Source organism: Patiria miniata, unplaced genomic scaffold (assembly GCF_015706575.1).
Source record: "Patiria miniata isolate m_02_andy unplaced genomic scaffold, ASM1570657v1 HiC_scaffold_6, whole genome shotgun sequence".
Taxonomy (NCBI): Eukaryota; Metazoa; Echinodermata; class Asteroidea; order Valvatida; family Asterinidae; genus Patiria; species Patiria miniata.
The window spans coordinates 18,814,474-18,830,670 of NW_024037073.1; the positions used below are offsets into that span (position 1 = coordinate 18,814,474).

At 37.9% G+C, this 16,197-nt stretch overlaps 2 protein-coding genes and 1 long non-coding RNA gene across 8 annotated transcripts in view; 1 reads left to right on the top strand and 2 right to left on the bottom strand.

Moving 5' to 3' along the window:
* LOC119743170 (CUE domain-containing protein 1-like) overlaps positions 1-3,872 on the top strand; it is a 24,083-nt gene extending 20,211 nt beyond the window's left edge. For 4 of the 6 annotated variants that reach the window (XM_038219541.1, XM_038219542.1, XM_038219544.1 and 1 more), the window contains exons 10-11: positions 223-378; positions 2,473-3,872. In XM_038219541.1, the coding sequence (XP_038075469.1) occupies positions 223-321 (99 nt within the window). In that variant the 3' untranslated portion in view covers positions 322-378; positions 2,473-3,872. The remainder of the gene's footprint in view (positions 1-222; positions 379-2,472) is intronic. The other 2 variants (XM_038219545.1, XM_038219546.1) reach the window with 2 other exon arrangements.
* Positions 1-9,653, bottom strand: part of LOC119743172 — a 15,746-nt gene extending 6,093 nt beyond the window's left edge. Inside the window, exons 1-2 of the long non-coding RNA XR_005272988.1 lie at positions 9,498-9,653; positions 9,014-9,098 (exon numbers count right to left, since the gene is read on the bottom strand). This is a non-coding gene — a long non-coding RNA (uncharacterized LOC119743172). The remainder of the gene's footprint in view (positions 1-9,013; positions 9,099-9,497) is intronic.
* Positions 9,654-10,143: 490 nt separating this feature from the next.
* LOC119743171 (putative uncharacterized protein DDB_G0271606) overlaps positions 10,144-16,197 on the bottom strand; it is a 32,162-nt gene continuing 26,108 nt past the window's right edge. Inside the window, exons 16-18 of the mRNA XM_038219547.1 lie at positions 14,150-14,911; positions 12,661-12,749; positions 10,144-11,819 (exon numbers count right to left, since the gene is read on the bottom strand). Coding sequence (XP_038075475.1) covers positions 12,700-12,749; positions 14,150-14,911 — 812 coding nt within the window. The 3' untranslated portion in view covers positions 10,144-11,819; positions 12,661-12,699. The remainder of the gene's footprint in view (positions 11,820-12,660; positions 12,750-14,149; positions 14,912-16,197) is intronic.

Genomic DNA, 16,197 nt, shown 5'->3' on the forward strand with positions numbered 1-16,197 from the left:
AGACGGACTTGTAACGATTTTATTTCAACTCTGAAAAATTGCAATGATGCAATTCGAATTTGGCAAAGACACTTATGCAAACATTGGAAAAAATGTAAGAAACAAAAAAAATCAAATGTTTTCCCAACTGCATCCCCACCACAACTCTCTGGATCTTTCCAATCATCTGCAACATGTCAGTTTCATTTCACTTGCTCACTTAAGCATGTTTTCTTGCCTCAGAAGCATAAGAATCCAAAGAAGAGTCATCATCGCGACCTGGAAGAGCCCATAATCTTCTACCAAGAGGACAATGAGTTTGCCCTGCATCTGGAGATTTAGTTTCTTCCGATTTGTGGCCCAAGCGGGGCTCCGTGTATTCACGCGCTCGCATGCTGTGTATGTATATGTGTGCCGTGCTGTGTGTGGTGGTGTTAATTAGGGGCGGGACTGTATGGACTAATCCAGCTAACAAACTTAGAATCCATTTCTGAGGTGGGAAGAGTCTTTTTCTCATGTTGGAGGACTTACAAGAGCACTAAATTCCCATATGTACGGGGTGTCCTGAAAATAACGGTGCATGTAAACCCCGCCATTTTTCGCCAATTTACAACCGGAATTTACTGCAAATGTTTACACGATCATCAAGGTTACAGATTTAGCTTGAGAATACCGTTTGTTTAATTAAGATTGCTCTTGTAAATCCAGAGATATGTTTGAATAACCTCAAAGCCCAAAAACCATTCTGTGCCACTTTTAGGAAGCGAGTGCTTCAAAGATCAGACAATGCCAGTATGGCTCTTTTGATGAGATTATCCCTATGGGTGTAAGACAAACATTCCATTCACACGACAATATAGGGTTCTGTTCTTATGTTGAAACAATTTAATAGTACAGACAGGTTCACTTCCTTCAAACTTCCATGAAAGAGATCAATTAAATATAAATAAATATTGCACACTCTGCTTAAAAATGTTAAAATCACTAACAGTAAAGTGATTTGGTTTTAGACTATGACTATACTGATTTTAACTGCTTCACAGAAAGTGGCACAAAATGGGTTTCTTGGCTTTGCCGTTATTCAAACACATCTTTGGATTTACAAAAGCAATCTCAATGAAACAAACGGTATTCTCCAGCTAAATCTATTACCTTGAAGATGGTGTAAAACATCCGCAGAAAATTTTGGTTGTAAATTAGCAAAAATGGAGGGGTTTACATCCACCATTTTTTTTCAGGACGCCCTGTATGCCCTGCGTACACTCATGATGTGCCAAATAAGGTCCACAGACAAATCTGGCAGCGGACTATACAAGATTTTCAGTGTATCCAGCAAATTAAGGTGTCAACACAAAAAGTGTTTCTGTCCTAAGGTTCTAGCCAATATGGAAAGACACTCGAGGAATTGAAAAGCCATATGCCATCAACAAATGCTCCAAAGGCAGTGGATAGGCAGCACAGATGGATGCATGCCGTCGCGGTTTCATGGAAAATTACAGTAATCAATTAAGACATAATGATGTCCCGCTTTGTTTACATGTGCACTTTCCCATGAGAGCCAGGTGGGACGGGTTCCTTTAAGCTTTCAATTAGGAAGCCCACATATGTAAACAAAAAGCGGGACGTCATTAAAGGTATAGTCCATCATTTGTAAATTGTGCATTTTGTTCGTTTGAAGCAACAAAAGTGCTCAAAATCTAAAGAAGGGTACTGAACAACTAGCCTGATGAAATTTCAGCTCAGCTTCAGCTGTATTTTTCGAGAAAAACAGCATTATAGGATCTCGATTTCAAATCAAAAGTTGCTGAATCATGTTTTGAATTGGGCCTGAATTTCACACTGAGCCGATTGCAGCTATGCGATGTCGCGCACTGATCCGACGAATAATAGCAACTGCCAGTGCTTGTGCGTCGTGTCAACGCTTGCACGCGCTTCGCCGAATAACAAAACGAACTACTAATTTAAATTTCCTACGGTGCGTCTTAAGAAGCACCTTTGGAAAGGCCTTCTTTTATTGTTTTCTTCAAAACGAAAGCTTGCCAGAAGGAACAATTTCACAGGGAGTTTAGTCCCCTTACTTGTATATATATATTGCATAAATTTGTGTTTTGCATGCGTGAAGTTGCTTAGTTTGTGCTTTGGTAGTTTATTAGTTTACCATTAACCAACTAACACTACAGCCCAATTTTGTAACCGCTTTGTTTACATTATATCCATCCATTGATCATGCTCATAATGCATAAATAACATCAAAGTATTTTTCCCCCACTCAAAATAATTTGTGATTAGTGACAAACCATGACCAGGGCATGCAACTGGGAATTTTGAAAAAACGAGGAATTCCAAACCACATAAGACTTTGTAATGGCATTCATGATAAGTAAACAAAAATGAGGAAATCAGCAGATCCAAGGAAAATTTGCATGCCTGAATGACTCATCTTTCCTGTTTTCGGTTTCTTATATATTTTATGTATTTCCTTTAACTTTTCAGCCTAGTCGGGTGTAAATAGTTGCCATACGTTGTCATGGTTTCACCAGCGACTGGAAGACTAAACTCAAAGGATGATCATGCAACAGTTCTAATTTTGTCGTCAGTGAAGTACCAAGTCCAAGCGGTGTGACTACAAGAATCAGGACTAAAAGTTGACGAGGCCAGATCATACTCAGACGCAAATATGTAATGTGACTGTGTGGTTTCAGAACAAGTGCAAATTAGTAATGGATGAAAAAAAATTCAGCTCAGGCAAAGTTTGCCACAAATGTTTCACATTTATGTGAAGTATAAACTCTTTTTTCCCAAGTTTGGCACCAGAATGTGACACCAGAAATAAGCCTGAGACCTAATGACGTCACACTTTGTTTACACGTGCGCTTTTCTATGTGGTATACTGTCCCTACTTCGTCTGGCGTCCCGACTTCGCTCCCATAGGTAAGCGCATGTAAACAAAGCCATTATGTTATTAGGTCTCAGGTCTATTTGACACCATTAATTTGTAAATATCAATTTTTTTTTGCAATTTACAAAAACCCTGTGTCATATCTAAACCTGTGCTTTATTGTCGGGGCTTGTCATGATATTCTGTTTTCATACCACAATGAATTTTTTGTCTGTACGAAAATTTCAAATTAAGTACCCAACTCTTTCAGAGTCATTTATAATGTATATTCATGTTGGTTCTCCATTCTTTTGTGGTATTTTATAACAACTACATGTAACTGTCATTACAATTGTGATTTGTAACAGCTGAATTTCCTTCACGCCTCAAGAAATTTTCTAGTTTGATCAAATTATCAGGTTGTCTGACTTTTTAAGAGCCCAATTTCAGAGTGTAAAAGAGGGTCAGCCCAATTCCATGAAGCTCGTATAGCAGAGAAAACTGGCTAAGTAGATTGATTTGCTCAGCCAAAGGAAGTTGGAGAACCAGTCAAAAGCCATAACACATTATATGATTTGTTGGCCGGTAAAGTGTTTTTGTTAAGCAGATATGTTTTCTGCTTAAGCAAAATTTTGTAATGGCTGAAAATCGGGCCCTGGTTGAAACGTAAATGAATGCACCTAGAGTCAACTGAACAATGAGATGGCAATGAACAGTGAGTTAATCGATAACGATCGCAATGTTCAGTGCATTAATCAGGCAAAGAATTTCTGATTTGCAGGCTGCCTGAAGATACAACTACACTGGGTACATGTAGTGGTCAACTTGTTAGTACCTGAATTAATGCCAAATTAAAACAGAATTTAATCTACGATCCACAATTCTTAATTCTTTCATTGATTGGATATAATACTTATATGACCAACAGGCTGCACAATATCTACCTTCCTTCCTTTCTGGAGATTATATACCTCCATTTTTGTCTTCCCTTTGCCCAAAACCCACCTTTCCTTAGCAAAAATTTTTTTTTTAAAGTTAATTGCACAAACACAAAGTTGAATTTAACTCATTAGCATGGGCGTCGCAAGGGGGGTGGGGCACAGAAAAAAAAAGAAAAAAAAGAGGCATGAAGACAAAGTGGTGTAAATTTAATGAGTTGGGGGGGGGCAAAATGTCCCTGCCCCCCTCTAAAACTGATAAATCGAGAATGTGTTGAGAAATACAAGCATTTTTTGGCAAAAAATTTTTTTGCCCCCCTCTAGAAAAAATCCTGGCGACGCCCATGCTCATTAGCACTTGTAGTATCATGTTACATTGTATTCATTCCCTCATAAATCTGTAAATCCATTCAATGTCCAATCCATTCAATGTCCCCCATTGAACGCATTGATAAACAAACCAACACACATACTTTTTTTGTAGTTGTCCCATGGTACTATGGGGACCGAAGACGCTGTGGGGACAGCATAATTTCCCAATAACTCGGTCCTAATTTGCCTGACAATAAGAAACTTCCCCATAACGCAGCGAAGGCCCGCCCAGCCTTACATGTACATGTACATACTTGTGGGGAAGACCTTTGTTGCTCTTCTGTTATTTTCTTTTTTCCTATACTGAAATTTCAAACACCACAGCATTTCCCTTATATGGGGCAGATAGATTTCTGAAGACTTCCTTTAATTATGGGGTCTATTTTTCTATTGTGTTTTCTACCCATAAGGAACCCTGTACATGTACACCACTGATTAGTAGCGCCCATTGGCTAAACACACCACTTTGTACTACCTCAGGTTCCAATGGTTCCAATGGTTCCAATGCTACTCTATGTGCATTGGGCCTGGTTTAAAGGGAATATTATACAACATTTTCAAACATCGAAAAATAAAACTACAAAGTTTTTACGAAATACCTTACTAGGATGTTGGTATTTTCAATAAAATGGTATTTTTGTATACATTTCCAACAATGGTCGGCCGACCACCGTTGGAAAAACCTAACTATTTTTCAACTACTGCTCCAAATTTAAAAATTTTTTTCAGTCCAAATTTTGTTTGCTATTGGTTACATGTTCATGAACGAGTGCAGGCCAGCTACAACTGGTTCCCTTACCTTACAATTTTCCGGCATCTATAAATTGATCCATTTCATCTTTAGTGGAGTCAGGGAACCAGACTACTTGAACATTTTTGTTTTTCTTGGTTTTTCCAGCATTTTCGAACACAAAACTTCAAACATGTCAATGTAACAATATTTGATCTATTATACTAACCCCTCAAATAGTTAATTTCTGAAAATTACAGCAAATGCCAATGATGTACATTCCCTTTAAACTGAACTGGCGTTACGAACCTGATAGGCAGTACTAGGCAGGACAGAGACCAATGGATCAATTTATAGATATTGGACCATATTTTGTGTATTTACATGTATTTGGAAAATACCACCTCTTTTGAGGAATATATGACACAGTGTTGTAGACTCAATTTAGTGTAGTCTTTGAGCATCTTGACCACAAGTAAGTACACAAAAACAAAATAGAATCTTAGTTTTGAAAAAATGTAGGTTTATACTAAAAAAAATTGAAAGAAGACGAATGTCTTATCAACGAGTGGTTTTGACACATCAATTGTTAACGGAGAAATTTGCTGCAGATTGGAATGCATGATTTTGAAATGTAGACTTGGAAAGTGCCTTGGTCAAAGAGACAATCTTTTACTCTTTTTCTTAACATTTACTTTCTACTAGTGCATCCACGAAAGTAGAATTGTGTACATGTATATTATTAAGTGTGTGGCATATCATTCTTTCCTTGTGAAGAAAAAGCAGTGAACCTTTACAAATGCTGAATATCTTGGCAGATGGATTATCATGCCTTGAAAAGTACAGCGAGGTTTTGATTATATTATTAAGAAGCATTGCTTACAGAAACTGCTGAATGTATATATTGATGTAAACATGCAACATGAAGATATATGATATTGTTATCATTTTTGTTGGAGGAAGAAAATGCTTGTAATTAGGTCAGTATCTACAAGTTGGTTGTGACTGACTAAAGGAAACTAAATTTGGCAAGCTGTAACCGCTTTCGGTTGCCATTCTGGTGAGGTTTTTAATTTTTAATTTTATTGCTTTCTATAAAAAAGACTGTGCACAACTTGGAAAGAAGACAATGAGAAGAAATTACAGTTATAGACATGGGAGGAAAAGCCCAGAAGAATAGTCTGGGGAAAACCCACGGAATCAGGCAGGGACTGAAAACCCAATCCACATATTGGCCCAGGCGGGATTCGAACCCGGGTCACAGCGGTGGAAGGCGAGGAAAGTACTGCTACGCCAACCTGACTCCCCTAAATGTATACTTACATTGCCGACTATATATCTGTATCATATAGTCGGCAAAGCATCCCGGGGGAAACATCACACCAACTTAGAGAAAAGACAATGAGAAGAAATTACAGTTTTAGAGGTGGGAGGAAAAGCCCAGAAGAATAGTCTGGGGAAAACCCACGGAATCAGATAGGGACTGAAAACCAAATCCACATATTGGCCCAGGCGGGATTCGAACCCTAGTCACAGCGGTGGAAGGCGAGGAAAGAACCGCTATGCCAACCTGACTCCCCTAAATGTATTTAGAAAGAGAAATACACATGTAAAAAATGCTTTGAATAGATAAGAAGCAATGACAAATGCATCCAATCTTTAAAAATCATTTTGTGTGGTCTCTGCGAACGTTGACAATGTAAGACTTTAGCAATCGGAAGTTTAGACATTTTGATCAACAGAACTTTATGCACCATATCATTTATCTGATGTTCATAGATTAATATCTATCATCCTCTAATTCGTTTGTTGAACTTATATTTGAAAACAAAAAATACCGTTGTGAAATTTGTGTTGAATAGTGTATTATAAAACAATTGTGAACAAATATTGATCGAGTTGATATTTAATGGAAGACGACTTGCTTTTCGTGTTCATTGTTAGGACTATTTACCTACTGTAAGTTAATTGCTGAAAAATATATAAACTATTTTTATTTTAAGAAAAACAGTGACTACATTGTGACATATTTAAGAGCTGAAAGTAGAGTTAGTTGGAATATTGTAGAATTTGCTCCTGTTCTAAGATATTTAAAGATAACAAATTGATTATTTTTATCTATTTTTGTTGTTGTTGACCAAAACAAATTGCAAGTTCTCTGTGAAAAGTCACATACGTTTATGTTGTGATGGGAAGGTCAAACTATTTTCAAAAAAAAATTATGCATTGCGTTTTTGTTTGGCACTTTTACAGTTTTACAGTTAAGATAGATGCTTTGCATTTTGAATTGCGTTAATCAAAATGGTGTATTTTCATGTGATTTCTAGCCATTTTGCTTCAGTTTTGATCTGTCTTTGTGAACTAAGAACATTTTTTACCGGAAAAAGTTACACTCTATTTTGGAAAGGTACTCAAATTGTAAGTTAACATGTTTTATAAACACCCGTCACATTGTAACCGACTTCTGTGGTTGTTTGATGAATATTTAAATTATATATTTCCGCAACTCACTATGAACAGTTGCCAATAAATAAAAAAATTAAAAAATAATAAAAAAGGACTTTTGTACAAAGTTTGTTTCATATTGATGTAGCTGTGATTTTCATCTTCCCAAAACTCTGTACTTTTTAGACCAAAAAAAAAACAGTTCTGCTTCCGATAACATGGCATTCGAAAATAGGGTAGGTAGGTAGGGAATTTTGTTTGGGGGGGGGCCCAATTTTTTTGTGTACGATCATATGGAGGCGTCTGCGTGTAGTTAAGGGTAAAAGGTAGAAATTGATGGTTTTGGGTGGGTTTTTTTCTCATTTTTCCCATAAAAAAATAGGGTAGGGGCTGCCAGAATAGGGTAGGTAGGGAAACCGGAAGCAGAACTGTTTTGTTTTTTTGGTCTTATCCCCCTAGCGTTTAAGCCAGAAAGCGGGATATATATTGCGATAGTGTATTCCTTCTGTGTGTCTGTGTGTTCCATTTTGGTTAGGTTTAACTGTTTAGTGCCGTCATATGAAAAGTCGGACTTCACTCTCAACCAAACTTGATGACAATAATCTTTGGGTAGGGGAACTTCAGATGACTTGAGACATTTGAGGTCAAAGGTCATCTAGGGGTCAAATGTCGTCATTGTTGTTGGTTAGGTACACTGAAGAGGGTGCTTAATAACTGACTGTATAAATACTGCCAGCATGCCAGGCAGGGGGATCGCGCAAGGTTAAAGGGAATATACAATATTTGCAAACATCAAAAAACAAAACTTCCAAATTATTTTGAAACATTTGTACTGGACTGTTAGTGCATGGCAGTCTAAAGCATCCTGTAAATCATGGCACCTGGTGTGCCGTCATTTTCAAGAAAAGTGGTATTTTTGTATCAATTTTGAAAGCTGGTCGGCCGAGCAGCGTTGGAAAAAACTGGCTTTTTTTAAAAAAGCTGCCCCCAGTTTACCAATTTTAGTTTGTCTGCATTTGTATGCAATCGATTACACACCTATGAACAGGTACAAGCCAGCTAGACTGGTTCCTTGACCTTACAATTCCCCGACGTCTATAAATTGGTCTGTTTCATCTTAAGTGGGGTCAGGGAACCAGACTACAGAAACATGATTGTTTTTTCAGTATCTGCTAATGCAAAACTTCAAACAAGTCAGTGTAACAATATTTGGTATAAAATATTAACCGACCAAATCCATCTATTTCTGAAATTACGGCAAAAGCAAATATATTCCCTTTGACTTGCACTATTTTTCAAGTTTGGGGGGGGGGGGTGGGCAGGAGAGCACGACTAAAACAATTTTAAGGGGAAATGAATGACCAGAAAGTCTCAATCGAGGAAAATATACTCTGTCAGTCTTTGACTGTCAAAATAGAGTATGCTCCTAAGGCTCACATGCAATGAGTTCTCATTGTTCTGATCAATGAGCCATGCGCAATACAGTCAATAAGTCCGTTTTTCATAGGAGTCCTAATTTTACACCACACCGGCCCTTCAGGTCCAGCAAGAGCAGGATTTGGGGTGGGTTCATCATTTAAATTCATTGGAAAAAAACAATGGCAGTCGTGTAGTTTAGGACCCCGTTCCATATAAGAGAACAAAAAGACACTGTTATGTTTTGAGACTTACCTAAACAGTGGGCGATGACACCAGCAGGAAAAGTCAAGGAAAGAATGTAGTATCCAGACGCCACTTCTTTGGTTGTGTACAAAGTCTATGGAGAGTCAAGTTCATTTTCAGTCAAGTATTTTCAAACAAAATTAGAAATGTTTCTCAGTTCCATATTAATGTCTTTTCAAAATCTTTGAAATGAACGACCTTCACTGAGATAATACATGATGAAAAAAACATGAGTTAATCCTGAGGAGAAAGATGCTTGAGCTGATTTAGATTCATTTTGGAATTGACTGTCAGTGTCATTTGCAAAAGTAATTTTTGAACAAACTTGTAAAAAATTTGAGACATCCTTAACCTAACTATACACGACTTCCAGAATAAATATCCGAAACTATTAAAGCTATATAGAATCATTTGTATTTTGTGCACATTTCTGGGCAACAAAATTGCGCAAAATCTGAAGGATGATGCATAAAACGTCATGATAAAAACTAACCTGTTTAACTTGAAGTTTCTGCTCGATCCCGGTAGATACGGTCGACCGTCGTCCACGGGCCCTGTGACGTCAATGCGACAACCCCCGGTGTCATGTTAAAAATCGTACTCCTATGAAATATGTACTCCGATCTTATCCTTTGGTTCAATGGTTGAATCCCATTTGCTGAAAGTTGGTATCACGTGACCACAACATCCAAAATGTTGTCGTCTAGTCTAGATACACTTTAGAAAACAGGGAAACCTTTGCACAATTGTGGTCTGATTACATTTCTGGTATTTTCGATTTTAAAAAATGTACAAATCTAGCTAATATATCTGCAATTTATAATTTGTAGACTGGAAGTCTTTGCAGTCAAATTTTTAAAAAGTGTGTCCGTGGGCACATTTTTATTACCAATTCAAAACCAACTTCATTTTCCCCCCTCCCTTACTAAACAATACAATTTCAGGCATCGCTTCCAAGCACGGTTCTCGAGTAGATTGTTGCCCGACGTTGAACAATGTTCTTACTGGCTTTTTAAGAACTATCACAAAATACTGGTGAATGCAACAACTTTAGACAAATTGACACGAAGAGACAGTAAGTGGTTTTTATATTTTTTGTATTTTTTATTTTTTTCAGTTTTTTTTATTTTTGTTTTAAATTTTTTTTTTTTGAATTTTTTTTATTTCATTTTTTTTCCTCTTTTATAAATTACTTAATAAAGAAACCGCTACGTAACGCAGTACAATTGACCTGATGCATAGTCAAATGATTTGGGGGAATTTGAGGCCATAAATGAGGGGTTTTCATTAAAAATCCTTAGCGTAACTTTTTGTTATGTAGGAACATGAGTATTCACTGCAGTTATGTAAGCCCAGTATATTTTATATTAAGATATTTTTTTTTTAAGAGAAAAATGGGCGAGACCGTTTCTTTTAAATTGACAAAAAGTTTGATCTAGACATCCGAATTTTTTTTTTTTAAACATAATTAGGAAAATGGCTTCACAGAAGGAATGTGAATCTTTTTAAAGAAGGATTGTCGCATCAGAACAGAACGTTTCCACCAAACTGAAGACTTATCGCCATATTAAGGAATAATAAAAACATTTGAGCCAATAAATAAATTTGAGGGGGAAAAAAAAAGGATTTGTGAAGCCATTTTCTCGTTACGGGACCTCGTTCAATAAATTTAAGTCCTAGTTGACATATTTATGAGGGAAAATTGAAAAAGGAACAAAAATTAAGACAGTTTTTAATTATACATGTAGTTAAACATCTCCTCATTAACTAGAGATTCTTGAATGCAATGTTCTTAATTAATTATCTATGTCACTTCTCTCCTTACACTCACACACACACTCTCACTGTTTTGCACACGCACCCAACTTCATGAATTTTCATTAAAAAAAACCCCAAATACTTAAATTAAAAAACATGCAAAAATGTCTCTTGCTTTGTCCAAAAGCCTGGATTTGCCGTCCAAAAAATGTTTGCATTCTTGCTTTTTTTTGGTTTCTCCTTCCGTTTGGTTAATCAATCTTGTGAGCTAAAGACTTCCACATTTGTGACTTTTTAATGTATTTTTTTAAATAGTCTCATCACCTATTCTGAATATCTGTTTATTGCGCTATTGCCGGGAAAATAAGATCAGTTTGCAAAGCGCACTGAATGAATGTCAACACCCCTGTAACTATTACTAGTTGCGAGTCTCTGGAACTTTTTAAGGCCGACATTGAAATGTTTCCATCAAAATACGAGGGTACGTGTATTAAAGTCGTTATTCCTCGGGGGCAGGAGTTTTCTACAGAAAAGTGGAATTGCATCAACAAGTCCTAATCGTCTCTGTGACTCTGTGTAAAAAAAAAAAATCACTGCAACTTTTTAAGGATTTGGCATAAATAATCGTACTTATTAAAAAAAGCAGCTTCTATGAAACTGGAACAGTCTCGAAAATTTGAGGAAAATGTCTCAGCCCTACATTTCTCAAAACCACTTATGTCCAACGGCTGTAAACAACCCAACGATGCGTTAAAGAGCCTGTAATTTTTTTTTGCTTTAAAAAATTCACGTTACCGGAAATGAACATTATAACAAATGTAAGTTTTGCCATTTCAAAATTGAGGTAGGTTTCCCCCAAGAAACCACCACCCAATTAGAAATAAAAAAAAAAAAAATTATATTAGAAAACCTTTAAAAAGACTGAAGCGCTATGTCAAAGGTTTCTTTTTGTTGTACGAGCAGCTTTGGAATTTTGTTACGACCACTGTTCAGCTTGCTAGTAGATTTTTCTTCTTCGTGGTACGTGGTTCCCTTCGGTGTATGTATAAAAAGCATTCTGTTAAGACAAACACAAAGAAAAAGACATTAAGTAAAAATGCAAAATAGGCAAATAGTTTTCAGCATGATGAAAACTGCGTTTTGATCACAGACAAAGACCACCACGTCCTATTCAAAACTACATGCGTATTTCGTGATCTGCGACGCGCACGACTAAAATTCCAATCAAAACATTCTATGAAGTTATTTTTCGATTGTAAACAAATCCCTTGAGTAGTAAGTATGATTGCGGTAGATTAAAAAACAAGACAGTACCCAACTTTTTCATGCAGATTTTTGAGTAACAAAGCCTTTATTAACACCAAAAATGTATGTACTGTATGTGCATGTATGTACTGTACTAAGCGCGTAGCTGCATTGAAAGTGCGTCGCGCGGTTACTCCCGCTGTCAACAAACGTTTTGCCCATACTTTTCCAAATCACGGTTTTACGCGCACGACTGGCAGTCTTTGCGTTTACATGTCTGTGGTTTTGAGACTGTTGGCGCTCGGACCCAAGAAATTCTGAGCGTTCCTCCCTTGTGTGCATTAGCTTGGATATAGCGTGCATGAGGTATGCTTGGAATTTCTCCGGTCTGAGTGCCAAAATTCCCAAAGACTGGAGTTGACTCATCGTGTTGATGGTGCCCTCTACTGCCGCTGCTTATTGGCTGTTCCAGAGACCGAGAAGCGTAAAAACAGCCAAATCCAGGCTTGAACCAAGGCTAGAGGAGCCCTCGATTCATGAATGCAAATCAATTTGGTATTTTTTATTTTTGAAGCTGAAAAAGAATGTGAATAAATAATTTGTGAATTTGCTGATTTTTTTTTTACTGAGTTTTTTGTTTTGTTTTGACTTACATATTTCAGAAGCCATCCCGTTGACGTGGCTTTTTCTTCTCAGTTGCCGTGCTGGTATGCCTGTACCTGTCCATGAGCCTGACCCATTGCTGAAATACAGAAACATCCAATATTTCTCAGATAAATTAACTTGACACCATTCTTGGCACTGACAATGAACAGGGTGGTCCAAAATATTGTTTACAGTTTTTCAGACGCAGATTTCTTGGAATTGGGGAGACATCTTGAAATTGTTTCAATATTTTCTTAAAGGGAATGTACAACATTTGCTTTTGCTGCAATTTTCAGAAATAAATGGATTTGGAGGATTAGTATGTTATAGAAAATATTGTTAAAATGACTTGTTTCACGTTTTGGGCTTGTAGATGCTGGAAAAACCAAGAAAACCTATCGTGTCCTTGTAGTCTTGTTCCCTGGCCCCACTTAAGATGAAATGGAGCAATTAACACCCTTAGGGGGAATTGTAAGGTCAGAGAATCAGTCTAGCAGGCGTGTACCCCTTCACAGGTGTGTAATCAATTGCAAAAAAAAAGTCAGCATAACTAAAAATGAAAAATTAGGAATAGTTTTTGAAAAACCAGTTTTCTCCAACGCTGGTCGGCCAACCAGTGTTGGAAAAATACAGTTTTTCTTGAAAATGTCAGCACACCAGGAGCCACGATTTTAAAGGATGCTTTAGACTGTCATTCCCTTACAATCCAGTCAGGCAATTCGTGATGGTTTGATCATTTCGTTTTGTGATTTTTGCAAATGTTGTATCTTCCTTTTAAACTACAGCATCTTCTTGGTACATGTATATGGTGAAACGGCACTGGGAAAAAAGCCTACATTAAGAAATGGCGATGGTTTAAAGAAAGTTGGTCAAACACCAGTTTGTCCACACGCAAGTCTACGAGATATGGTCAACACAATAGCACAGCACGCACAAAGAACTGCAATAATTGTAACTAGGTCTACATGACTGCCATAGACGTGGACAAACTAGTTTTTGACCATTCCTCTGTAAATGGCAGACAGTTTTTAACTTGAGCTATATTTTGTTAATGACACATAGTATCGTTTTGGTTTGCCGTAACACCATGTGGTAATAAATATACTGCTCAGTAGATATTTAGTTCTGAAAAGAACTTGTCCTGCTTATTATCAACGTTTGCCATGTAGCTTTTGTTCTGATCGTTTCAGTAGTTTTTGTTCTGATCTTTTCAAAACCAGAAATCTTCTAAGCAGTAGTTATTACCACATGGTGTTACCGCAAACTGAAACGATACCGATACTCCACCATGCAAAGCCTAAAATCAGACACATAGTATGAAATGAAAACCATAAGTTTAGTCATGGATTGCACTAAACTAATGATGGAATCACAGGACTTGGGTTAAAATTGGTTCGTGGGTATATCAAACTGTGGAATAGGATGAACACATGGGACGAAACAGGAGACGATAACTACGTAAATTCAAAGAAAATTTGTACTGTGTGGCTAGCTTACCTTGCGTTTGTGCCAGTATATGTGGGAAGTGGCTAGGATTGGGCACCATGTGGTTCATGGTCTGTCCAGGCTGTGGTACTAACGTCACGTTAGCCTGCGTAGGGTGCGGGTGCGGCTCCGAGTGCATCCGCGTCACGTTGGTGATGTTAGTCGCCGGCGGCGCGGCGGTGATGTACTGCGGCATGTACTGATGCGGCCCGCCAAACTGCTGGAACTGACTGGACTGCACCGCCATGGATGGAGGACCCTGCTGCATGGTGCTGGGGGCTGGATTGTAGAGAATCTGTTGGTGCTGGAGGTGGTGCGTCTGTGAGACGTGGGGCGGCTGGTGCGCTTGGTGCTGTGGCAGCGGCATGTGGTGTACAGGACTCGGGGTGGGCCTGTGCTGCTGCTGTTGCTGCTGCTGTTGCTGAGTCGCCTGGGCCATGGCGCTGGGCTGGGCCCCGTGGCTCTGTTGCTGGGGTGGCGTGGTGTGCGGCTGGGCATGTGGGTGCTGATGCTGCTGCTGCTGTTGCTGCTGCTGCTGCTGTTGGAGGTGCACCACGGGTTGGGGTTGGGGATGGTGGTGGTGTGGCTGTTGCTGCTGCTGCTGTTGGGATTGCTGTGTTGATTGTTGGGCTGCGTGCTGCTGTTGTTGCTGCTGCTGTTGGGCTTGTTGCTGCTGCTGTTGTTGTTGCTGCTGCTGCACTTGTTGGTGCTGATATTGAGCATGCATTTGTGGTTGCACTTGGCCTGCCTGTGCTTGCAGTTGTGTGCTGGATACTGTCAAGAAATCAGTCATAAGATATCACTGATCACTTTAAAGGGAATATACATCATTTGCTTTTGCTGTAATTTTCAGAAATGGATGGAATTGGGGGGTTGGAAATATAAAGCAGATATATTGACACTAACTTTTTGGAGGTTTTGGGTTCGAAAATGCTATAAAAACCAAGAAAAACGATCATTTTCCTGTAGTCTGGTTCCCTGACTCCATATAAGAAGAAACAGAGCAGTTTACATACATTGGGGGAATTGTAAGGTCAGGGAACCAGTCTAGCTGGCTCGTACCCGTTTATAGGTTTGTAATCGATTGCAAACAAGTGCAATGGTCAATTGGGGCCAGTATTTGAAAAAAAGCCATTTGTTTCCAACGCTGATCGGCCGATCAGCGTTGGAAATTGATACAAAAATACCACTTTTCTTGAAAATGACAGATTACCAGGTGCCATAATTTTACAGGATGCTTTAGACTGTCATTTACCAACATCCTGTTAAGGTATTTCGCAAAAACTTGGTAGTTGTATTTTTCGATGTTTGCAAATGTTGTATATTCCCTTTAAAGATTTAAATAAGTCAAAAGTGTTTGAAAACCAGGGTTGAAACTTGTCAAAAAGCATTCAACTACAAACACTGATTATGCGATGCTTAAATTTATGTGTAACATGAAATGGGGTAAAAAAATAAATAAATAAAAAATAGCACTGACTTCAAATGATTCTCGTTTCCAATTTTCAGATAAACAAAGGAAATTTACTTAAAGTGGGATGCGAACCTGTTACCTCTTTACCAAATGAGCTATTGTTTGATTTTCTACTGATATGTCAATGTCTTTTCCTAAAAGAGTATTCAAAGGTCCCAAAATGTTCAATAAGTTTATACGTTCTGTTACACTCACAACTAAAAGGGCTCACGTTATGTAATTTTCTTTAATGCAATCCTTGAAAGTGCACCTGTGTGTCTAGTTTCAATTTTCGTTTTGCCATTTTCAAGGGTATTTTGGTGCATTTTTGGTCTTTATGGTAATGCAAATATTCTATATTCATTAGCGAAATTGTGAGGTCATTTTAGGCAGAAACCTCAATGTTACAGCTATTATTGCACTGAAAGTTTCCAAAATTGTGTATACAGTGTTGTAGATTTGCTTTTTTTCTTTGGTAATTTGTTGTGTCAGTGCATGGCAGTAAGCCAGTGAGCAAACTTTTCTCGAAAATGTTTTCAATGGGCAAATGTTTGGGTTCACAATTTTAACGGAAAAAATAAAACTGAGCAGTGTCTTCCTGAAACGA